Genomic DNA, 19,595 nt, shown 5'->3' with positions numbered 1-19,595 from the left:
CGCCGCCACAATGGAGACGACCGAGAAGGTCATCGTCACACTACAGCCGAAAGGACAAGTTGGTGGTGGTCGCCAGCAAGGTTAACATGACAAAATGCAACACCTACCACCACAAAACAAAAGAAGGGGGAGGACACTTTGGCGGCAGCCAGTCACCCAGTACCTCCTCCTCCAAAGCGTATGAAGACGCGGTTGCGTGTCATGCAATCACCGCTGCCCTGCAGCTCGGTCCGCAGCATCAGTCCGTGTCCACCATCACCGCTGGCCATCAAGTATCGTTCAAAGTCGACCTCAACGGGGACTACACCTTCACGAAGCCTCAGTCGCAGTCGCCGACACTTGTCCATTCGTGGATGCCGGCTCCCTCGCCCTTCGGTGTCGGGTCTCTGTTTGCCGGAATGTTTCAACTGAGCGAGATGGTGGATGACGAAGAGGCACTGATGAACATGATCCATGACATTGCAGGCCACGAAGACGATCAAGTGGAGGACTCCCAGCCGGAGGCAGAGACACAACAACGCCCAGATGTCGGACACCACGTAGACCTAGCCGACGTACACCCAACAGTCGAGCGGTGATCCAGACAACATTTGGGCGTCGGGTGCGGGTCCAAAGAAGAAGAGGGGAGAATTTTTTAACTTGAAGGATGATGAATTGTTGGTTGATGCGTGATTGGGCACAAGAATTGATCCAACTCATGGCACGGAAGTAAAAGGGGGTGGAACATTTTGGACAAGTGTGTATGCTTGATTTCATGAGCAAAAGCACTATGATCCCTATCACACAGAAGTGATCCATGAGGGTAGCTCGAAATCGCTCACTAATCGATGATACACCATTCAAGAGGCCACAAGCAAGGCTTTTTTTAAAGAAGGATGACCCCCGGCCTCTGCATCAATCGATGCATGCAACCATATTATTAAATAAAAATGTAACAAAGTCTTAAGGTTCAAAGAGGCTCATAAACCGAGCATTAGTCGAAAGAAAATAAAACTGAAAAGTGTCACATCCGGCGACATAGAACTGAAAAGTGCCTCATCCGGCGATAAAAAACAAGCTACGATGCCTACACACCTAGCCTATTATTAGCTGGTCACCCAAATCGGCTGAAGATAGCCCGTGCTTGTTGGGGAACGTAGTAATTTCAAAAAAAATCCATGACTATCGCTACCGCTTAGTGATAAAGTAAAGCATTACAGCGCGATTGCATTGCATACAATAAAGCGACAACCATATGACTCTTGCCAGTTGCCGATAACTCGGTTACAAAACATGATCATCTCATACAATAAAATTTAGTATCATGTCTTGACCATATCACATCACAACATGCCCTGCAAAAACAAGTTAGACGTCCTCTACTTTGTTGTTGCAAGTTTTACGTGGCTGCTACGGGCTTAGCAAGAACCCTTCTTACCTACGCATCAAAACCATAATGATAGTTTGTCAAGTTGGTGCTGTTTTAACCTTCGCAAGGACCGGGCGTAGCCACACTCGGTTCAACTATAGTTGGAGAAACTGACACCCGCCAGTCACCTGTGTGCAAAGCACGTTGGTAGAACCAGTCTCGCGTAAACGTACGCGTAATGTCGGTCCGGGCCGCTTCATCCAACAATACCGCCGAACCAAAGTATGACATGCTGGTAAACAGTATGACTTATATCGTCCACAACTCACTTGTGTTCTACTCGTGCATAACATCAACGCATAAAACCTAGGCTCGCATGCCACTGTTGGGGAACGTAGTAATTTCAAAAAAATTCCTACGCACATGCAAGATCATGGTGATGCATAGCAACGAGAGGGGAAAGTGTTGTCTAGGGACCCTCGTAGACCGTTCGCGGAAGCGTTATATCAACACGGTTGACGTAGTCGTACGTCTTCACGTCCGACCGATCCAAGTACCGAAAGCACGGCACCTCCGAGTTCTGCACACGTTCGACTCGGTGACGTCCTCGCCTTCTCTATCCAGTAAGAGGGGCGAAGTAGTAGATGAGTTCCGGCAGCACGACGGCGTGGTGACGGTGTTGGTGAAGAACAATCTCCGCAGGGCTTCGCATAAGCACTACGAAAACTATGACGGAGGATAAACTAGAGGGGACGGGGTTGCCGGCACACGGCTTGGTGTTTCTTGATGTGTCTTTGGTGCTAGCCCTACCCCTCTATTTATATGTTGAGCCCTGGGGTCGAAACTTGGAGTAAAAGCCTCCTCAAAGTCGGTTTCACCTGAAAGGCAAGAGTCCTTCTCGGACTCCACGGCTAGACGCCAGGGTTCCCGGCGTCTACCCCCTAGACGCCAGGGTTCCTGGCGTCTAGCCTCTGGTCTCTGCAAAACTTCCTTTTGCACTTTCCAAAAGCCTCGTGGGCTTTCCCCTTTCGCCCAGATAAAGTGTTCTCGTGCCCAAACATTTCGGGAAACATCCGGAACCCCTTCCGGTGAATTCCGGAACCCTTCCGGAGATCAAACACTACTATCCCATATATCAAACTTTATCTCCGGACCATTCCGGAGTTCCTCGTCATGTCCGTGATCTCATCTCGGACTCCGAACAACATTCGGTCATCAACATACATAACTCATATAGTATTATATCGTCAACGAACGTTAAGCGTGCGGACCCTACGGGTTCGAGAACTATGTAGACATGACCGAGACACCTCTCTGGTCAATAACCAATAGCGGGACCTGGATGCCCATATTGGCTCCTACATATTCTACGAAGATCTTTATCGGTCAGACCGCATAACAACATAAGTTGTTCCCTTTGTCATCGGTATGTTACTTGCCTGAGATTCGATCGTCGGTATCTCAATACCTAGTTCAATCTCGTTACCGGCAAGTCTCTTTACTCGTTCCGTAATACATCATCCTGCAACTAACTCATTAGTTGCAATGCTTGCAAGGCTTAAGTGATGTGCATTACCGAGAGGGCCCAGAGATACCTCTCCGACAATCGGAGTGACAAATCCTAATCTCGAAATACGCCAATCCAACAAGGACCTTCGGAGACACCTGTAGAGCACCTTTATAATCACCCAGTTACGTTGTGACGTTTGATGACACACAAAGTGTTCCTCAGATAAATGGGAGTTGCATAATCTCATAGTCATAGGAACATGTATAAGTCATGAAGAAAGCAATAGCAACAAACTAAACGATCAAGTGCTATGCTAATGAAATGGGTCAAGTCAATCACATCATTCTCCTAATGATGTGATCCCGTTAATCAAATGACAACTCATGTCTATGGTTAGGAAACATAACCATCTTTGATCAACGAGCTACTAGAGGCATACTACTGACACTCTGTTTGTCTATGTATTCACACATGTATTATGTTTCTGGTTAATACAATTCTAGCATGAATAATAAACATTTATCATGATATAAGGAAATAAATAATAACTTTATTATTGCCTCTAGGGCATATTTCCTTCAGTCTCCCACTTGCACTAGAGTCAATAATCTAGTTCACATCGCCATGTGATTTAACATCAATGGTTCACATCACCATGTGATTAACACCCATAGTTCACATCGACATGTGACCAACACCCAAAGGGTTTACTAGAGTCAATGATCTAGTTCACATCGCTATGTGATTAACACCCAAAGAGTACTAAGGTGTGATCATGTTTTGCTTGTGAGAGAAGTTTAATCAACGGGTCTGCCATATTCAGATCCGTAAGTATTTTGCAAATTTCTACGTCAACAATGCTCTGCATGGAGCTACTCTAGCTAATTGCTCCCACTTTCAATATGTATCCAGATTGAGACTTAGAGTCATCTGGATCAATATCAAAACTTGCATCGACGTAACCCTTTACGACGAACCTTTTGTCACCTCCATAATCGAGAAACATATCCTTATTCCTCTAAGGATAATTTTGACCAATGTCCAGTGATCTACTCCTAGATCACTATTGTACTCCTTTGCCAAACTTAGGGCAGGGTATACAATAGGTCTTGTACACAGCATGGCATACTTTATAGAACCTATGGCTGAGGCATAGGGAATGACTTTCATTCTCTCTCTATCTTCTACCGTGGTCGGGTTTTGAGTCTTACTCAACTTCACACCTTGTAACACAGGCAAGAACTCCTTTTGACTGTTCCATTTGAACTACTTCAAAATCTTGTCAAGGTATGTACTCATTGAAAAAAAAACTTATCAAGCGTATTGATCTATCTCTATAGATCTTGATGATCAATATGTAAGCAGCTTCACCGAGGTCTTTCTTTGAAAGAACTCCTTTCAAACATTCCTTTATGCTTTGCAGAATAATTCTACATTATCTCCGATCAACAATATGTCTTTCACATATACTTATCAGAAATGCTGTAGTGCTCCCACTCACTTTCTTGTAAATACAGGCTTCACCGCAAGTCTGTATAAAACTATATGCTTTGATATCAAAGCATATATTCCAACTCCGAGATGCTTGCACCAGTTCATAGATGGATCGCTGGAGCTTGCATATTTTGTTAGTACCTTTAGGATTGACAAAACCTTCTGGTTGCATCATATACAACTCTTCTTTAATAAATCCATTAAGGAATGCAGTTTTGTTTATCCATTTGCCAGATTTCATAAAATGCGGCAATTGCTAACATGATTCGGACAGACTTAAGCATAGATGCGAGTGAGAAACTCTTATCGTAGTCAACACCTTGAACTTGTCAAAAACCTTTTTGCGACAATTCTAGCTTTGTAGATAGTAACACTACTATCAGCGTTCGTCTTCCTCTTGAAGATCCATTTAATCTCAATGGCTCGCCGATCATTGGGCAAGTCAATCAAAGTCCATACTTTGTTCTCATACATGGATCTCATCTCAGATTTCATGGCCTCAAGCCATTTCGCGGAATCTAGGCTCATCATCGCTTCCTCATAGTTTATAGGCTCGTCATGGTCAAGTAACATGACCTCCAGAACAGGATTACCGTACCACTCTGGTGCGGATCTCACTCTGGTTTACCTACGAGGTTCGGTAGTAACTTGATCTGAAGTTACATGATCATCATCATTAGCTTCCTCACTAATCGGTGTAGTAGTCACAGGAACAGATTTCTGTGATGAACTACTTTCTAATAAGGGAGCAGGTACAGTTACCTCATCAAGTTCTACTTTCCTCTCACTCACTTCTTTCGAGAGAAACACCTTTTCTATAAAGGATCCATTCAAAGCAACGAATATATTGCCTTCGGATCTGTGATAGAAGGTGTACCCAACATTTTTTTGGGTATCCTATGAAGACGCACTTCTCCGATTTGGGTTAGAGCTTATCAGGTTGAAACTTTTTCACATAAGCATTACAACCTCAAACTTTAAGAAACGACAGCTTAGGTTTCTTGCCAAACCATAGTTCATACGGTGTCGTCTCAACGGATTTAGATGGTGCCCTATTTAACGTGAATGCAGCTGTCTCTAATGCATAACCCCAAAACGATAGTGGTAGATCGGTAAGAGACATCATAGATCGCACCATATCTAATAAAGTACGGTTATAACGTTCGGACACACCATTATGCTGTGGTGTTCCAGGTGGCGTGAGTAGTGAAACTATTTCACATTGTTTTTAACTAAAGGCCAAACTCATAACTCAAATATTTTACTTCTGCGATCATATCGTAGAAACTTTTATTTTTGTTACGATGATTCTCCACTTCACTCTGAAATTCTTTGAACTTTTCAAATGTTTCAGACTTGTGTTTCATCAAGTAGATATACTCATATCTGCTCAAATCATCTGTGAAGATCAGAAAATAATGATACCTGCCACGAGCCTCAATATTCATCAGACCACATACATCAGTATGTATGATTTCCAACAAATCTGTTGCTCGCTCCATTGTTCCGGAGAACGGAGTCTTAGTCATCTTGCCCATGAGGCATGGTTCGCAAGCATCAACTGATTCATAATCAAGTGATTCCAAAACCCATCAGCATGGATTTTCTTCATGCGCTTTACATCAATATGACCTAAACGGTAGTGCCACAAATAAATTGCACCATCATTATTAACTTTGCATCTTTTGGTTTCAATATTATGAATATGTGTATCACTACGATCGAGATCCAACGAACCATTTTCATTGGGTGTGTAACCATATAAGGTTTTATTCATATAAACAGAACAATAATTTATTCTCTTACTTAAATAAATAACCGTATTGCAATAAACATGATCAAATCATATTCATGCTCAATGCAAACACCAAATAACACTTATTTAGGTTCAACCTAATCCCAAAAGTATAGGGAGTGTGCGATGATGATCATATCAATCTTGGAACCACTTCCAACACACATCGTCACTTCACCCTTAACTAGTCTATGTTCATTCTGCAACTCCCGTTTCGAGTTACTACTCTTAACAACTGAACCAGTATCAAATACCGAGGGGTTTCTACGAACACTAGTAAAATACACATCAATAATCTGTATATCAAATATACCTTTGTTCACTTTGCCATCCTTCTTATCCGCCAAATACTTGGGGCAGTTCCGCTTCTAGTGACCAGTCCCTTTGCATTAGAAGCACTTAGTCTCAGGCTTAGGACCAGACTTGGGCTTCTTCACTTGAGCAGCAACTTGCTTGCCGTTCTTCTTGAAGTTCCCCTTCTTCCCTTTGCCCTTTTCTTGAAACTAGTGGTCTTGTCTACCATCAACACTTGATATTTTTCTTGATTTCTACCTTCGTCGATTTCAGCATTACGAAGAGCTTGGGAATCGTTTCCGTTATCCCTTGCATATCATAGTTCATCATGAAGTTCTACTAACTTGGTGATGGTGACTAGAGAATTCTGTCAATCACTATTTTATTTGGAAGATTAACTCCCACTTGATTCAAGCGATTATAGTACTCAGACAATCTGAGCACATGCTCACTGCTTGAGCTATTCTCCTCCATCCTTTAGCTATAGAACTTGTTGGAAACTTCATATCTCTCAACTCGGGTATTTGCTTGAAATATTAACTTCAACTCCTGGAACATCTCATATGGTCCATGACGTTCAAAACGTCTTTGAAGTCCCGATTCTAAGCCGTTTAAGTATGGTGCACTAAACTATCAAGTAGTCATCATATTGAGCTAGTCAAATGTTCATAACATCTGCATCTGCTCCTGCAATAGGTTTGTCACCTAGCGGTGCATCAAAGACATAATTCTTCTGTGCAGCAATGAGGATAAACCTCAGATCACGGATCCAATCCACATCATTGCTACTAACATCTTTCAACTTAGTTTTCTCTAGGAACATATCAAAAATAAAACAGGGGAGCTAAACGCGAGCTATTGATCTACAACATAGATATGCTAATACTACCAGGACTAAGTTCATGATAAATTAAAGTTCAATTAATCATATTACTTAAGAACTCTCACTTAGATAGACATCCCTCTAATCCTCTAAGTGATCACGTGATCCAAATCAACTAAACCATGTCCGATCATCACGTGAGATGGAGTAGTTTCAATGGTGAACATCACTATGTTGATCATATCTACTATATGATTCATGCTCGACCTTTCGGTCTCCGTGTTCCGAGGCCATATCTGTTATATGCTAGGCTCGTTAAGTTTAACCCAAGTATTCCGCATGTGCAACTGTTTTGCACCCGTTGTATTTGAACGTAGAGCCTATCACACCCGATCATCACGTGGTGTCTCAGCACGAAGAACTTTCACAACGGTGCATACTCAGGGAGAACACTTATACTTTGATAATTTAGTGAGGGATCATCTTATAATGCTATCGTCAATCAAAGCAAGATAAGATGCATAAAAGATAAACATCACATGCAATCAATATAAGTGATATGATATGGCCATTATCATCTTGTACTTGTGATCTCGATCTCCGAAGTACCGTCATGATCACCATCGTCACCGGCGTGACACCTTGATCTCCATCGTAGCATCGTTGTCGTCTTGCCAATCTTATGCTTCCACGACTATCGCTACCGCTTAGTGATAAAGTAAAGCATTACAGCGCGATTGCATTGCATACAATAAAGCGACAACCATATGGCTCCTGCCAGTTGCCGATAACTCGGTTACAAAACATGATCATCTCATACAATAAAATTTAGTATCATGTCTTGACCATATCACATCACAACATGACCTGCAAAAACAAGTTAGACGTCCTCTACTTTGTTGTTGCAAGTTTTACGTGGCTGCTACGGGCTTAGCAAGAACCCTTCTTACCTATGCATCAAAACCACAACGATAGTTTGTCAAGTTGGTGCTGTTTTAACCTTCGCAAGGACCGGGCGTAGCCACACTCGGTTCAACTATAGTTGGAGAAACTGACACCCGCCAGCCACCTATGTGCAAAGCACGTCGGTAGAACCAGTCTCGCGTAAGCATACGCGTAATGTCGGTCCGGGCCGCTTCATCCAACAATACCGCCGAACCAAAGTATGACATTGCTGGTAAGCAGTATGACTTATATCACCCACAACTCACTTGTGTTCTACTCGTGCATAACATCAACGCATAAAACCTAGGCTCGGATGCCACTGTTGGGGAACGTAGTAATTTCAAAAAAATTCCTACGCACACGCAAGATCATGGTGATGCATAGCAACGAGAGGGGAAAGTGTTGTCTAGGGACCCTCGTAGACCGTTCGCGGAAGCATTATATCAACGCGGTTGATGTAGTTGTACGTCTTCACGTCCGATCGATCCAAGTACCGAAAGCACGACACCTTCGAGTTCTGCACACGTTCGGCTCGGTGGCGTCCTCGCCTTCTCGATCTAGCAAGAGGGGTGAAGTAGTAGATGAGTTCCGGCAGCACGACGGTGTGGTGACGGTGTTGGTGAAGAACAATCTCCGCAGGGCTTGGCCTAAGCACTACGAAAACTATGACGAAGGATAAACTAGAGGGGACGGGGTTGTCGGCACACGGCTTGGTGTTTCTTGATGTGTCTTTGGTGCTAGCCCTACCCCTCTATTTATATGTTGAGCCCTGGGGTCGAAACTTGGAGTAAAAGCCTCCTCAAAGTCGGTTTCACCCGAAAGGCAAGAGTCCTTCTCGGACTCCACGGCTAGACGCCAGGGTTCCCGGCGTCTACCCCCTAGACACCAGGGTTCCTGGCGTCTAGCCTCTGGTCTCTGCAAAACTTCCTTTTGCACTTTCCAAAAGCCTCGTGGGCTTTCCCCTTTGGCCCAGATAAAGTGTTCTCGTGCCCAAACATTTCGGGAAACATCCGGAACCCCTTCCGGTGAATTCTGGAACCCTTCCGGAGATCAAACACTACTATCCCATATATCAAACTTTATCTCCGGACCATTCCGGAGTTCCTCGTCATGTCCGTGATCTCATCTCGGACTCCGAACAACATTCGGTCATCAACATACATAACTCATATAGTACTATATCGTCAACGAACGTTAAGCGTGCGGACCCTACGGGTTCGAGAACTATGTAGACATGACCGAGACACCTCTCTGGTCAATAACCAATAGCGGGACCTGGATGCCCATATTGGCTCCTACATATTCTATGAAGATCTTTATCGGTCAGACCGCATAACAACATACGTTGTTCCCTTTGTCATCGGTATGTTACTTGCCCGAGATTCGATCGTCGGTATCTCAATACCTAGTTCAATCTCGTTACCGGCAAGTCTCTTTACTCGTTCCGTAATACATCATCCTGCAACTAACTCATTAGTTGCAATGCTTGCAAGGCTTAAGTGATGTGCATTACCGAGAGGGCCCAGAGATACCTCTCCGACAACCGGAGTGACAAATCCTAATCTCGAAATACGCCAACCCAACAAGGACCTTCGGAGACACCTGTAGAGCACCTTTATAATCACCCAGTTACGTTGTGACGTTTGGTGGCACATAAAGTGTTCCTCCGGTAAACGGGAGTTGCATAATCTCATAGTCATAGGAACATGTATAAGTCATGAAGAAAGCAATAGCAACAAACTAAACAATCAAGTGCTATGCTAACGGAATGGGTCAAGTCAATCACATCATTCTCCTAATGATGTGATCCCGTTAATCAAATGACAACTCATGTCTATGGTTAGGAAACATAACCATCTTTGATCAACGAGCTAGTAGAGGCATACTAGTGACACTCTGTTTGTCTATGTATTCACACATGTATTATGTTTCCGGTTAATACAATTCTAGCATGAATAATAAACATTTATCATGATATAAGGAAATAAATAATAACTTTATTATTGCCTCTAGGGCATATTTCCTTCAGTGCTACCGTCTCCCAGCGGTTGCACCAAATAACCATAGGCTCCCTGAAGTCCGCATGAGTGAGTAAGGACCACATACGGATCCAAGATGTAACTCTGTAGATGATCTGCAAAAAATTATTGAATTTTGTCCCTTTAAAAATCATATCATTCTAGTGTTCCATATAGCCCAAAATAATGCACATATTCCAATCCGAATATGTTTAGCTATGTGTATGTCCATTCCATTAAGCCACGTTCCAAATAACGTGTTTATGTTCCTTGGGGGATGAACGTTAAAAGCTATATGAATTGATCGCCATAATAATTTTGCAAGAGGACATTCGAGAAAGAGGTATTTAATCGTTTCATTTAGATCAGAAAAACAGCACCTGGAGTTACCAACCCAATTCCTTTTTCACCAAGTTATCTTTGGTTAGAATGACTTTTTTATGGACGAACCACATAAAGATTTTAATTCGAAGCGGAACTTTAATCTTCCAAATGTGCAAATACCTCAACAATGGCTCGGAATCAATGAGGTCTGAATACATGGATTTCACTGAGAAAATTCCATTCATGGTTAACTTCCAGCGTATTGTATCCGCCTGATCGGATAGGTGAACATCCATCAACCTACGGACCAGGTGCAACCATGCGTTCCAACGTTTCCCTGGTAGGGATCTGCTAAATTGAAAAGTGCCACATCCGGCGATAAAAACATATGAGCTCTTGGATTGTCGCGCTACTCGACCATTCAAGAGGCCGCAAGCAAGTATTGCGGCTTTTACAAACAATTGCAAATCCGATGGCCAAGTAGCGCGACAGTCCAAGAGCTCATATGTCTTTTGTTGCTCTATGTGCGTTAGTCATTTGGCCGGATATGCTCTGTGTGTTGGTCATTTGGCCGGATATGCAACTTGTTGATCATGTATTTTTCTTCCTAGGTCGGTCAGTGCATGCACATTGTTGTTTAGGACAAAAAAGAAGCACTTCCTCTTCATACATTGTTGATTGAAGTTGAATGTGCGCCTCAAGTGGCTTAATGTTGTCGTCAATTCCGTCAAAACCGCATCATGCCCAATGTAGATAAATATGGTGATCCAACAAAAGGAGTCCTTGCTCCCGCCAAAAGGATAGGTAGGAATTGGGGCAGAAAGTACTAGGAGGACGACGGGAGAAGGAGAAGCGAAAAGAGACGGCGGCCAAGATGACGAAGAGGTTCAAGGACATCATGGCAAAGAAGGAGTAGGCATACATCAAGCACAATGATGCAAAGGAGGAAAAGAAGACCAAGAGGTTTGACAAGTTCATGGAGGCGCAAGCTAAGAAGATCAAGCTCCAAGAGAAGAAGATTGATGCCAAGATATTGACCATGAAGATGTCGGACTTGGATTCTATGCGGCGAACATTGTGCAAGCATATCATGCTAGCATATTGGAGCGCTACTCAGATGCTTCGGAGGAGCCAGACGAGGAGTAAAGAATTTGACACGGAAAGCTGAACTAGGAGGCAAAAATTGACGTCTTTTTCCTTCCTTGACTCTTTTTAGATCGGTTGGATGTAAAAACTTGTTGATCCAATGCTTTTTAGTTGTGATTGCATTTTTTTTTTCAAATAGGGGGTATGCCCCAGCCTCTGCATCTGAATGATGCATATGAACATTGTCACTGAGTTGCTATTGATCTATGTATGCATCAAATGGAGGTGGAGGAGGCCGGACCCGGAGCGGACATGTGGTGCACCAGGTTGATGGCCGGCTCCACTACCATTGTCCGCCGATGTTTGGTGTGTCCGATTTGATGCACGGCGTTGTAGATGTCCTTATCAAACACTGGACAATTATTTTTTGTATCTTAAATTTTCACTGATGAATCACATAGATTACAAGTGTAAGTTTCAGCTGTACAGACACACATGGAAATTTTCCTCATATTTACATACACGCATGAATCAGCAGGGCTTCCACTCCGAGAATTGCCCTGAAAGACCGACACCAACCAAGAAACCGGGCCACAGGCCAGTTCAACAAAGCCTGCAGCCAAAAGGGCAAAGACCCTCTACACCTCAAGGAAACAGCAACGTTTCATGCCACATGGAACTCTCAGAAAACCACTCTTTTTTTACAAGTTTTTAAAAGAAGGCTTCACAAAAGGAGTACCGAAACTTCATCCTTATAACGTGAGCAAATCACCCCTGAAGCAGAAGAAAGGAGTGGCTGGCCCCAGATTAGTACTCGGATGAAAGCCACGGATGCTCGAGCGCTTCGCTGGCTGTTGGTCTCTTCCTGGGGTTTATTTGCAGCAGATAAGATAGAAAATCCACAAACTGTGGATCAGGGCATCGCAAGTGATGTCGCAAAGAAGACTTCTCTGGGACTAACTCCTCTAATTGACCTGTCTCCTGGATACAGATAAGGACGGTAAGTCCAAGTTTTTTAGTTTTTACTATCCACGATATTAAGATCGAGTGGTTATCGAATACTTTTAATGCATTTGACTGATAGGGGCTTGAAACAGCAAACATGAAATGAAGTGTACCTCATTCTTGGTGAAAAGGCCATAATCATCGGTGAAATATTTATGTGTTTCCTGTCCCAACTCTAACATTTCCATGTCTATTGGACCAATTATCCCGATCATTCGGGCAAGCATCATGGACACTGGCTCATTAGGAAATAGTACCTGTCATGTGCAAGAGTCAACATTATGAGTTTTATGAGCAGATGATTTGCTGCTTTTAAATGGTAAAACAACTAGAAGCACACCATTGTGCTTTGTGTTTGTGTGAGTTGAGGTTATATAAGATAAAAAGACTATCCACGTCCTCCAAGACAGAAACAAAAACACCTACCATATACATCTCTGGTTGGAGCTATATATTTCCATAGATTTTCAAGCTCTATTTTACTCACTCTGCTTTTGGAGGACCACAGATTTACATATATTTGAAAAATAAAGAATATGGACATGCTAGTATACTATGAAGTCCATGTATTGCAATCTCCATAAGATCAATCTACTGATATGACCAACCATCGACCATTATGTGCTTATTATCATAGTAAGATCTTAATCTATGTACAAAATTCAAATTATCAACTCAGCAAAAGAACTACTTACTTCACCAGTGTACAGTTCAGCAAGGATGCAACCAAGAGACCAAATGTCAATCCTCTGATCATATGGCAGGCCCAGAATGACCTCGGGAGCTCGATAAGAACGTGACTGGACATACAGGCATAAGCTGTCTGTCAAGAAGCAACTACTTCCAAGATCGATGACCTTAATTTCACACCTGCTGTAGCTCTTGATAAGGATATTCTCTGGCTTTAGGTCACAATGAATGATCCTTAAATGGTGCAAATATACCAAAGCTTCTAAGCATTGGCGAGCAATTGCCTGAAAGAAAGGGACAATTTTGTTTCACCAGAACTCCTAACTTTCATGAGTGAATTATAACTGTGCTCAATCTGTTAATCATATAAACAACTTTATCTTTTTACGAAAACAATAAGTTTGGAGTACATATTTTAATTCTAAGTTTAAGCACAATATGCCAACAAATAAGGTGCGGCGTACAGGTGGCATGTTCTTATGTGAATGCATAATTATTGCACTAAGGGATTCTCAGAGAATGTCACAGTAATACAGAATATCTGGTAAATGTCAATTCAACATACCTGTATCCTAGGAAATGTAAAGTACAAGTCACCACCAGAATCCTGGTTATATTTCTGAAACTCATACAGATTTGCTCGCAGTAATTCAGTGACAATGAAAAGATGTTCCTGCCAATATTTGTTTACTGTCAGCAATCAGCTTTATGCAAGGTAGAATGCGAAAGGAAAAATGTTTACTAGGCTCGACAATCAAACGGATGCCTGCAAGCAAATGAAGTATGTTGCTACAGTACATCTTTTGAGATATTCATAAGGACCAAGTCCCTTAAATATCTTCTTATATTCCAAACAATCAAGTACTAGTTTGCAGTATGGAGTTGACAGAAAATGGGTATCTTAGCCAACTGCCCCTCCCTCAAGTGAGTATACCTGATGATAGAAGTAGTCATAGAGCCGCAGTACATGATGCTCATCTGATGGATCGTATTTATTCACAAACTTCAGCAGTTTTATCTCATCCAAACTCTGATCGAAGAAATCCTTATCATTTTTTATTATTTTTAGGCAAATATCTATTCCTGTCTGAAGATCATGTGCTTGGACAACCTTGCTGAATGCAGCCGAGCCAAGATATTCAGTAACATAATATCTTCCTGCTATGACTGAATTCAAGACAATGGGAAAATCTTTATTTGCTTCAAAGCCAGTTCTGCAATGGATGCATACCATATAAGCATATGTATTATTTCTAGAACAACAACTAAAGAAAGAAAAAAAAGATTTGATGTGAACCTGTTCTTGCGGTGGACAATTCTCAATTCAAATACCTCGTATTCCTGATGGAAATTAGAGACGGCCTGATCAATGTTTGACTCTGGATCTTCTTTCTCAGCTATAAGTGTAGCAGATTTCCGAACATCTGTATTCAATGGCCCAACATCTTCAAACTCGTAGGTGTCATCATAATCATCAGTCTCAGGGAAAGGATGCAAGCTATAACTCTCTTTCAGATATTCTTTATCACTGCTGCTTTTCAGATTGTTTTCATTGTTATGATCCAACTCTACATTATCAGTGACATGGCGCACCTGTACTGGACCTATGCAAGACGGTAAACATTTGAAATTAGAACCGAAACAAACAGCAAGCAAGCAAAGGAAAACCTTTAGACAGTAAAGTGGATAACAGGCACTACATGACCCATGCGTTAGTGCTTATAAGCATTGGACAGCAACAAAATTTGCTCCTTGATTATTTGCAGCTCTGAAAATGTTACTGAAAATGGCCGTCACTGGCTAGTATAACATTTTCCCTGCCTTGCATATTTGCAAAATGGCAGCAGAGATTCAGGTATTTACAATTCAACCTGGAAATCTCTACAGTACCCAACCTTTTAGATATTGTAATTTATTCCCACTCCCCCTCTACATTAAATCCAGTAAACAATTTCAAACTGTCTTCATTCGAATAAGTGATTTAAGAGGAGAAACTTTACATTATACTAGTAGTACCATAGAATTTGCAACAAATGGAGTACTGATACTTACTTGCAGCAATTTCAGCATCATCATAAGTATCAAATGAACTGAGCATTTGAAGCTCCTTCTCCACAACATTCAGCTCCATACGGTCGTCTACTTGCCCAGAATTTGTCGGCAAATCACACTCAAGCACAGCATCCCCACTCTGCTTCATCTGAAACACATCCGGGCCACACTCATCCAGTATCTCTGTCTGGTCATCCATGATCTTGTACCTCCCATACACGGCAGAGCTAGAATTCGTGAGCACCTCGAGCTCCTGAAAATTCTTTAGTCCCCTGGCACAGCAACCGCAGAGCGGTGACGAGCAGGTGTACACCTCGGCGCACCCCTCACAGCCGTCATTGCCGGCGTGTTCATGGCGGCAGTAGTCGCCAGGGCCAAACACGAACGTTTCTGCCGGTCCTGGGCCGCCCTGAGCGCCGAGAACAAACTTGTCCTCCTCCTTGTCTCTGTCGCCCGGCTTGGTATGGAAGATGTGGTCGTCGTAGAGCCAGCCTTCCTGGAAGAAGAGGTCGGTGGTGTCGTACTGGCGTGCTGTGCCGAACTCCATCTCAGATGACGACGCGTCTGACAGCGAGTGCTGCGACGACCACACGCCATAAGGGTTCAGCAGGCCTGATCCAAGAAACAGAAACATCAAATTCTGGGTCAGAATTATGATAAAATTTCCTAGAATTAGGAGAACAGAGCACTGGACTAGGCGGGGAGATAGAATTTTGTGGCAGGCGTCGGTGATGGGCCGAACCGAGGGAGGGGTTTAACCAGTCCCCCAGGATCAATTTCAATTCTTTGACAGTAAGTATGAAAATCTTCCAAGAAGAAACATATTGGGTCGAACCAGAGGCTTGGAATTGTTCTCAAAGCCACCGAAATATCGGCGCACGGATCGAGATTTCGCGGTGCAAAGCGCAACCGCCAGCGACGGAAACAGAGAGGGGCCTGGAGGAGGAGGGGTTTAACGGAAACGGAAAAAGGACTTACGGCGTGACTACCTGAGGGCGATGAGCGCATGCTGACGAAGGCGGAGGAGGACGCCGAGCCGGAGCTGGAGCCGGGGCTGGCAGGCGGCGGCAGGCCGGCGCCCGAGGCCGACATACGGAGGGGCGGGAGCTGGGGATCTAATGCGGCGGCGGGCCCGGGCTCCCCGTCGGCGGCGCGGCCCAGCACGTCGTCCCGGAGCGCGGAGGCGGTGCTGGCGAAGCCGTGGTCGGTGAGGAAGGCCATGACCTCGTCCAGGCCCGGCGCGGCCATGTGTTCTTCGTCCGGGGCGCGCGGGGCGGCCGGGGGCGATGACGGCCGGTTGGTGCTCAGGCGCGTGGCGCGCGGCGTGAGGTAAGCAGTTGCGTCGCCATTGGAACTTGGAAGCGAAGCGAGCGAGTCAGTCAGGTCGGGTCGGGTCAGTGCGGGGGAGGAGAGGACGAGGAGGAGGAGGAGGAGGAGGCGAGGACTGGAGAAGGAGGGGCGAAGAAGTCAGAGGAAAGAGAGGGGAGGGGAGAGCACGAGGCCGCATAGGATCACCAGGGTCGCGTGTGCGTAAGCATAAATGGCTGCCTTAATTGCCTTTCAGCCCCTCTGGTGGAGTGGTTTTGCACAAATGCTCACCCAATTTGGGTTCTCCCCGAGCAACTGACTAAAAGTATGAGGTGTTTCTTTATAGTTTAAGTTTATTAATAAAGTCTGAAGTTGTTTGGATAAACTACTCTCTCCTCCGTCCCATAATATAAGATTATATTAGTGTATAGATCTTATTTTATCATGGGACAAACAGAGATAATACTCTACGCATTTGCCGCGGTAATCTTGTTAAAATAAATGCTTTATCGATGAATATTCAATTCCGAGTCCAGGCTCATCTGCACCTGGTGAATAGTAACTTCAAAAACATAGCATAAGAAATCGAAAAACATATCATATTTTTTGAATTTTTCCCCTGTTACTTTGAATTTGCTATTCACCCACGGGTGCAGATGCACCGGAGAGTTGAAATGCCTCGTCCCGCTATTAGGTGATATGTAAAAATTATAATTACTGGAAATAAAACATAAGAGTACTTCTTGATATACACTTTAGGAACGTTAAAAAATTGAAGCATATAACAAAAGCATGCATGAAGGAGAGAGAAAATTAGATTGCAGCTAAAACAGTGTCATTTATATAAAACAATGAAAGATGAACCATATATGTATGCTTCAAGCGTCAAATACATAGACTGTGTCCAAGCACAAAACTTAGTGCAACCAAATAATGTGGTATGGCAGCGTTGCATGGATATACTCTCTTTGTTTCTTTTTACTTCGCGTATAAGATTTGTTTGGAGTCAAACTATGCAAAATTTGACCAAATTTATATCAAAAGTTTAACATCTACAATACTAAAGCTATATGCTATGAAAATTCATTTCATGATGCATCTAATAATATCGATTTCATACTTTGATTGTTGATATTTTTCTTATAAAGTTAGTCAAATTTTACAAAAATTGACTTTGACCAAAATTTATATGCAGACTAAAAAGAAACGAAGGGAGTACAAAAATACAAAGTAGTATAACTTGCATGCATGGCTTGCTGATGTGGCATGGTTGTATGGCTAGGGGAAATAGGTAGTGAGTTATAACTACTTATCTAGGTTGACCCTAGCATTACTTTCACTAATATATATCGCATATCATGAACATCATAATAAAATTATAAACATTGAAAAAATATTTTAAATTAGAAAACAAGGTCTTAGTATACCAGGTATATTTGATTACATGATGCAAATGATGATAAAAAGATACATCTACTCAACTTTAAACAATTATTGAATAAATACAACATGGTGAAGTGCGGGGGGGGGGGGGGGGGGGCAACTGCCCCCTCTCCATCCTATAGCGTTGGCAATATATATATATATATATATATATATATATATATATATATATATATATATTTGTATTTTATTTAGGTACGCAAATGTAGTGGGCCCTTATTTAAGATGGTCCCTAAGCCACCACACCTTTAAGGCCCTTTTTACAGGTTTGTTGTATGTGTAATTATATAGGTTTGAGAGGTTTGTACAAAGGTGGAGTTTGACAAAGGGGATGCGATGGATCATCTATTTCGGTATCCGCTTCCGCATCTCAGCATGGAAAGCTCCATGAGAAGGTTTAATAACAACAATTTCTCCTACAATCAGATGCTCCGTGAAAAGGGCTATGGATTTGGCATTCTCATCAAGACCGCCTGGACGGTGCCCAAGCGCACTGAAGCCACTTACTCGATTAAAGATCCTTTCGAGGTAATGTAATCTTGTCTCATGCTTGCACATATGTAATCTTGTTGGTTGTTTTCATTAGAGGGTCGCTCATACTTTGACTTGTACTTAGGTGATGGAATTTCTTTAGAAGCTAGTCACATGGAGAGGTGACACCACTGGAGATGAGGACAAAATTGTTGAGTCTTGAGGAAGAATAGTTGGGAGCCACAACACGCCACCGGGGGATTTGTGTATGTTGTTGTTGTGTTCGGGTTTATCTCTGTTTTACTCACTCCAATGTTCTTGTCTTAGGGTTCTACTGTTGATTGTTTTCTTGTGTCAAGATCTGTCGGTTCGTGTTATTTGACATTGGAACATATAGTGATGGGACCATGCTTCATTTATTCGCTGACACATTTTACACGGCCGTACTCGATGCAAAAAACAGATACATATACTCAACTTTAGACAATTATTTAATAAATACAACATGGTGAAGTGCGGGTGGGGGGAGGGGGGCAACTGCCCCCTCTCCATCCCACAGTGTTGGCGCTATATTTTGCAAAACATATATTTTTGTAATTTATTTACGTATGAAAATGTAGTGGGCCCTTATTTAAGATGGGCCCTAGGCCGCCGCACCTTTAAGGCCTTTTTTATAGGTTTATTGTATGTGTAATTCTACAGGTCTGAGAGGTTCGTCCAAAGGTGAAGTTTGACAAAGGGGATGTGATGGATCATCTATTTCGGTACCTGCTTCCGCATATCAATATGCAAAGCTCCATGAGAAGGGTTAATAATAACAACTTCTCCTACAATCAGATGCTCCATGAGAAGGGCTATGGATTTGGCATTCTCATCAAGACGGTCCGGGCGGTGCCCAAGCTCACTGAAGCCACTTACTCGATGAAAGACCCTTTTGAGGTAATGTATTTTGTATCATGCTTACACATATGTAATCTTGCTGGTTGTTT

The 19,595-nt window shown here is 42.9% G+C and overlaps 1 protein-coding gene across 1 annotated transcript; it reads right to left on the bottom strand.

The window, feature by feature from the left end:
- Nucleotides 1-12,119: 12,119 nt before the first annotated feature.
- LOC123062493 (DYRK-family kinase pom1) lies at nt 12,120-16,887 on the bottom strand. Its single transcript, XM_044486031.1, has 8 exons — nt 16,374-16,887; nt 15,385-15,996; nt 14,630-14,936; nt 14,267-14,546; nt 13,898-14,005; nt 13,338-13,616; nt 12,756-12,899; nt 12,120-12,618 (listed from the first exon to the last, which is right to left on the bottom strand). Exons 1-8 carry the CDS (start codon nt 16,630-16,632, stop codon nt 12,445-12,447), a joined length of 2,163 nt encoding a protein of 720 aa, XP_044341966.1. The 5' UTR covers nt 16,633-16,887; the 3' UTR covers nt 12,120-12,444.
- Between the last annotated feature and the right edge of the window lie 2,708 nt (nt 16,888-19,595).

Source organism: Triticum aestivum, chromosome 3A, assembly GCF_018294505.1.
Source record: "Triticum aestivum cultivar Chinese Spring chromosome 3A, IWGSC CS RefSeq v2.1, whole genome shotgun sequence".
NCBI classification, from domain to species: Eukaryota; Viridiplantae; Streptophyta; class Magnoliopsida; order Poales; family Poaceae; genus Triticum; species Triticum aestivum.
Note: the sequence above shows the minus strand (reverse complement) of the source record. Positions and strands in the feature narration are given on the sequence as shown.

Excerpts from the sequence above, each read along its gene's own strand:
- LOC123062493 (XM_044486031.1), bottom strand. The coding sequence starts at position 16,632 with ATGGCCGCGCCGGGCCTGGACGAGGTCATGGCCTTCCTCACCGACCAC. Across the intron at positions 15,997-16,373 it reads CATGCGCTCATCGCCCTCAG|GCCTGCTGAACCCTTATGGC; the intron begins GTAGTCACGCCG and ends TTCTTGGATCAG. Across the intron at positions 12,900-13,337 it reads CTGAACTGTACACTGGTGAA|GTACTATTTCCTAATGAGCC; the intron begins GTAAGTAGTTCT and ends TGCACATGACAG.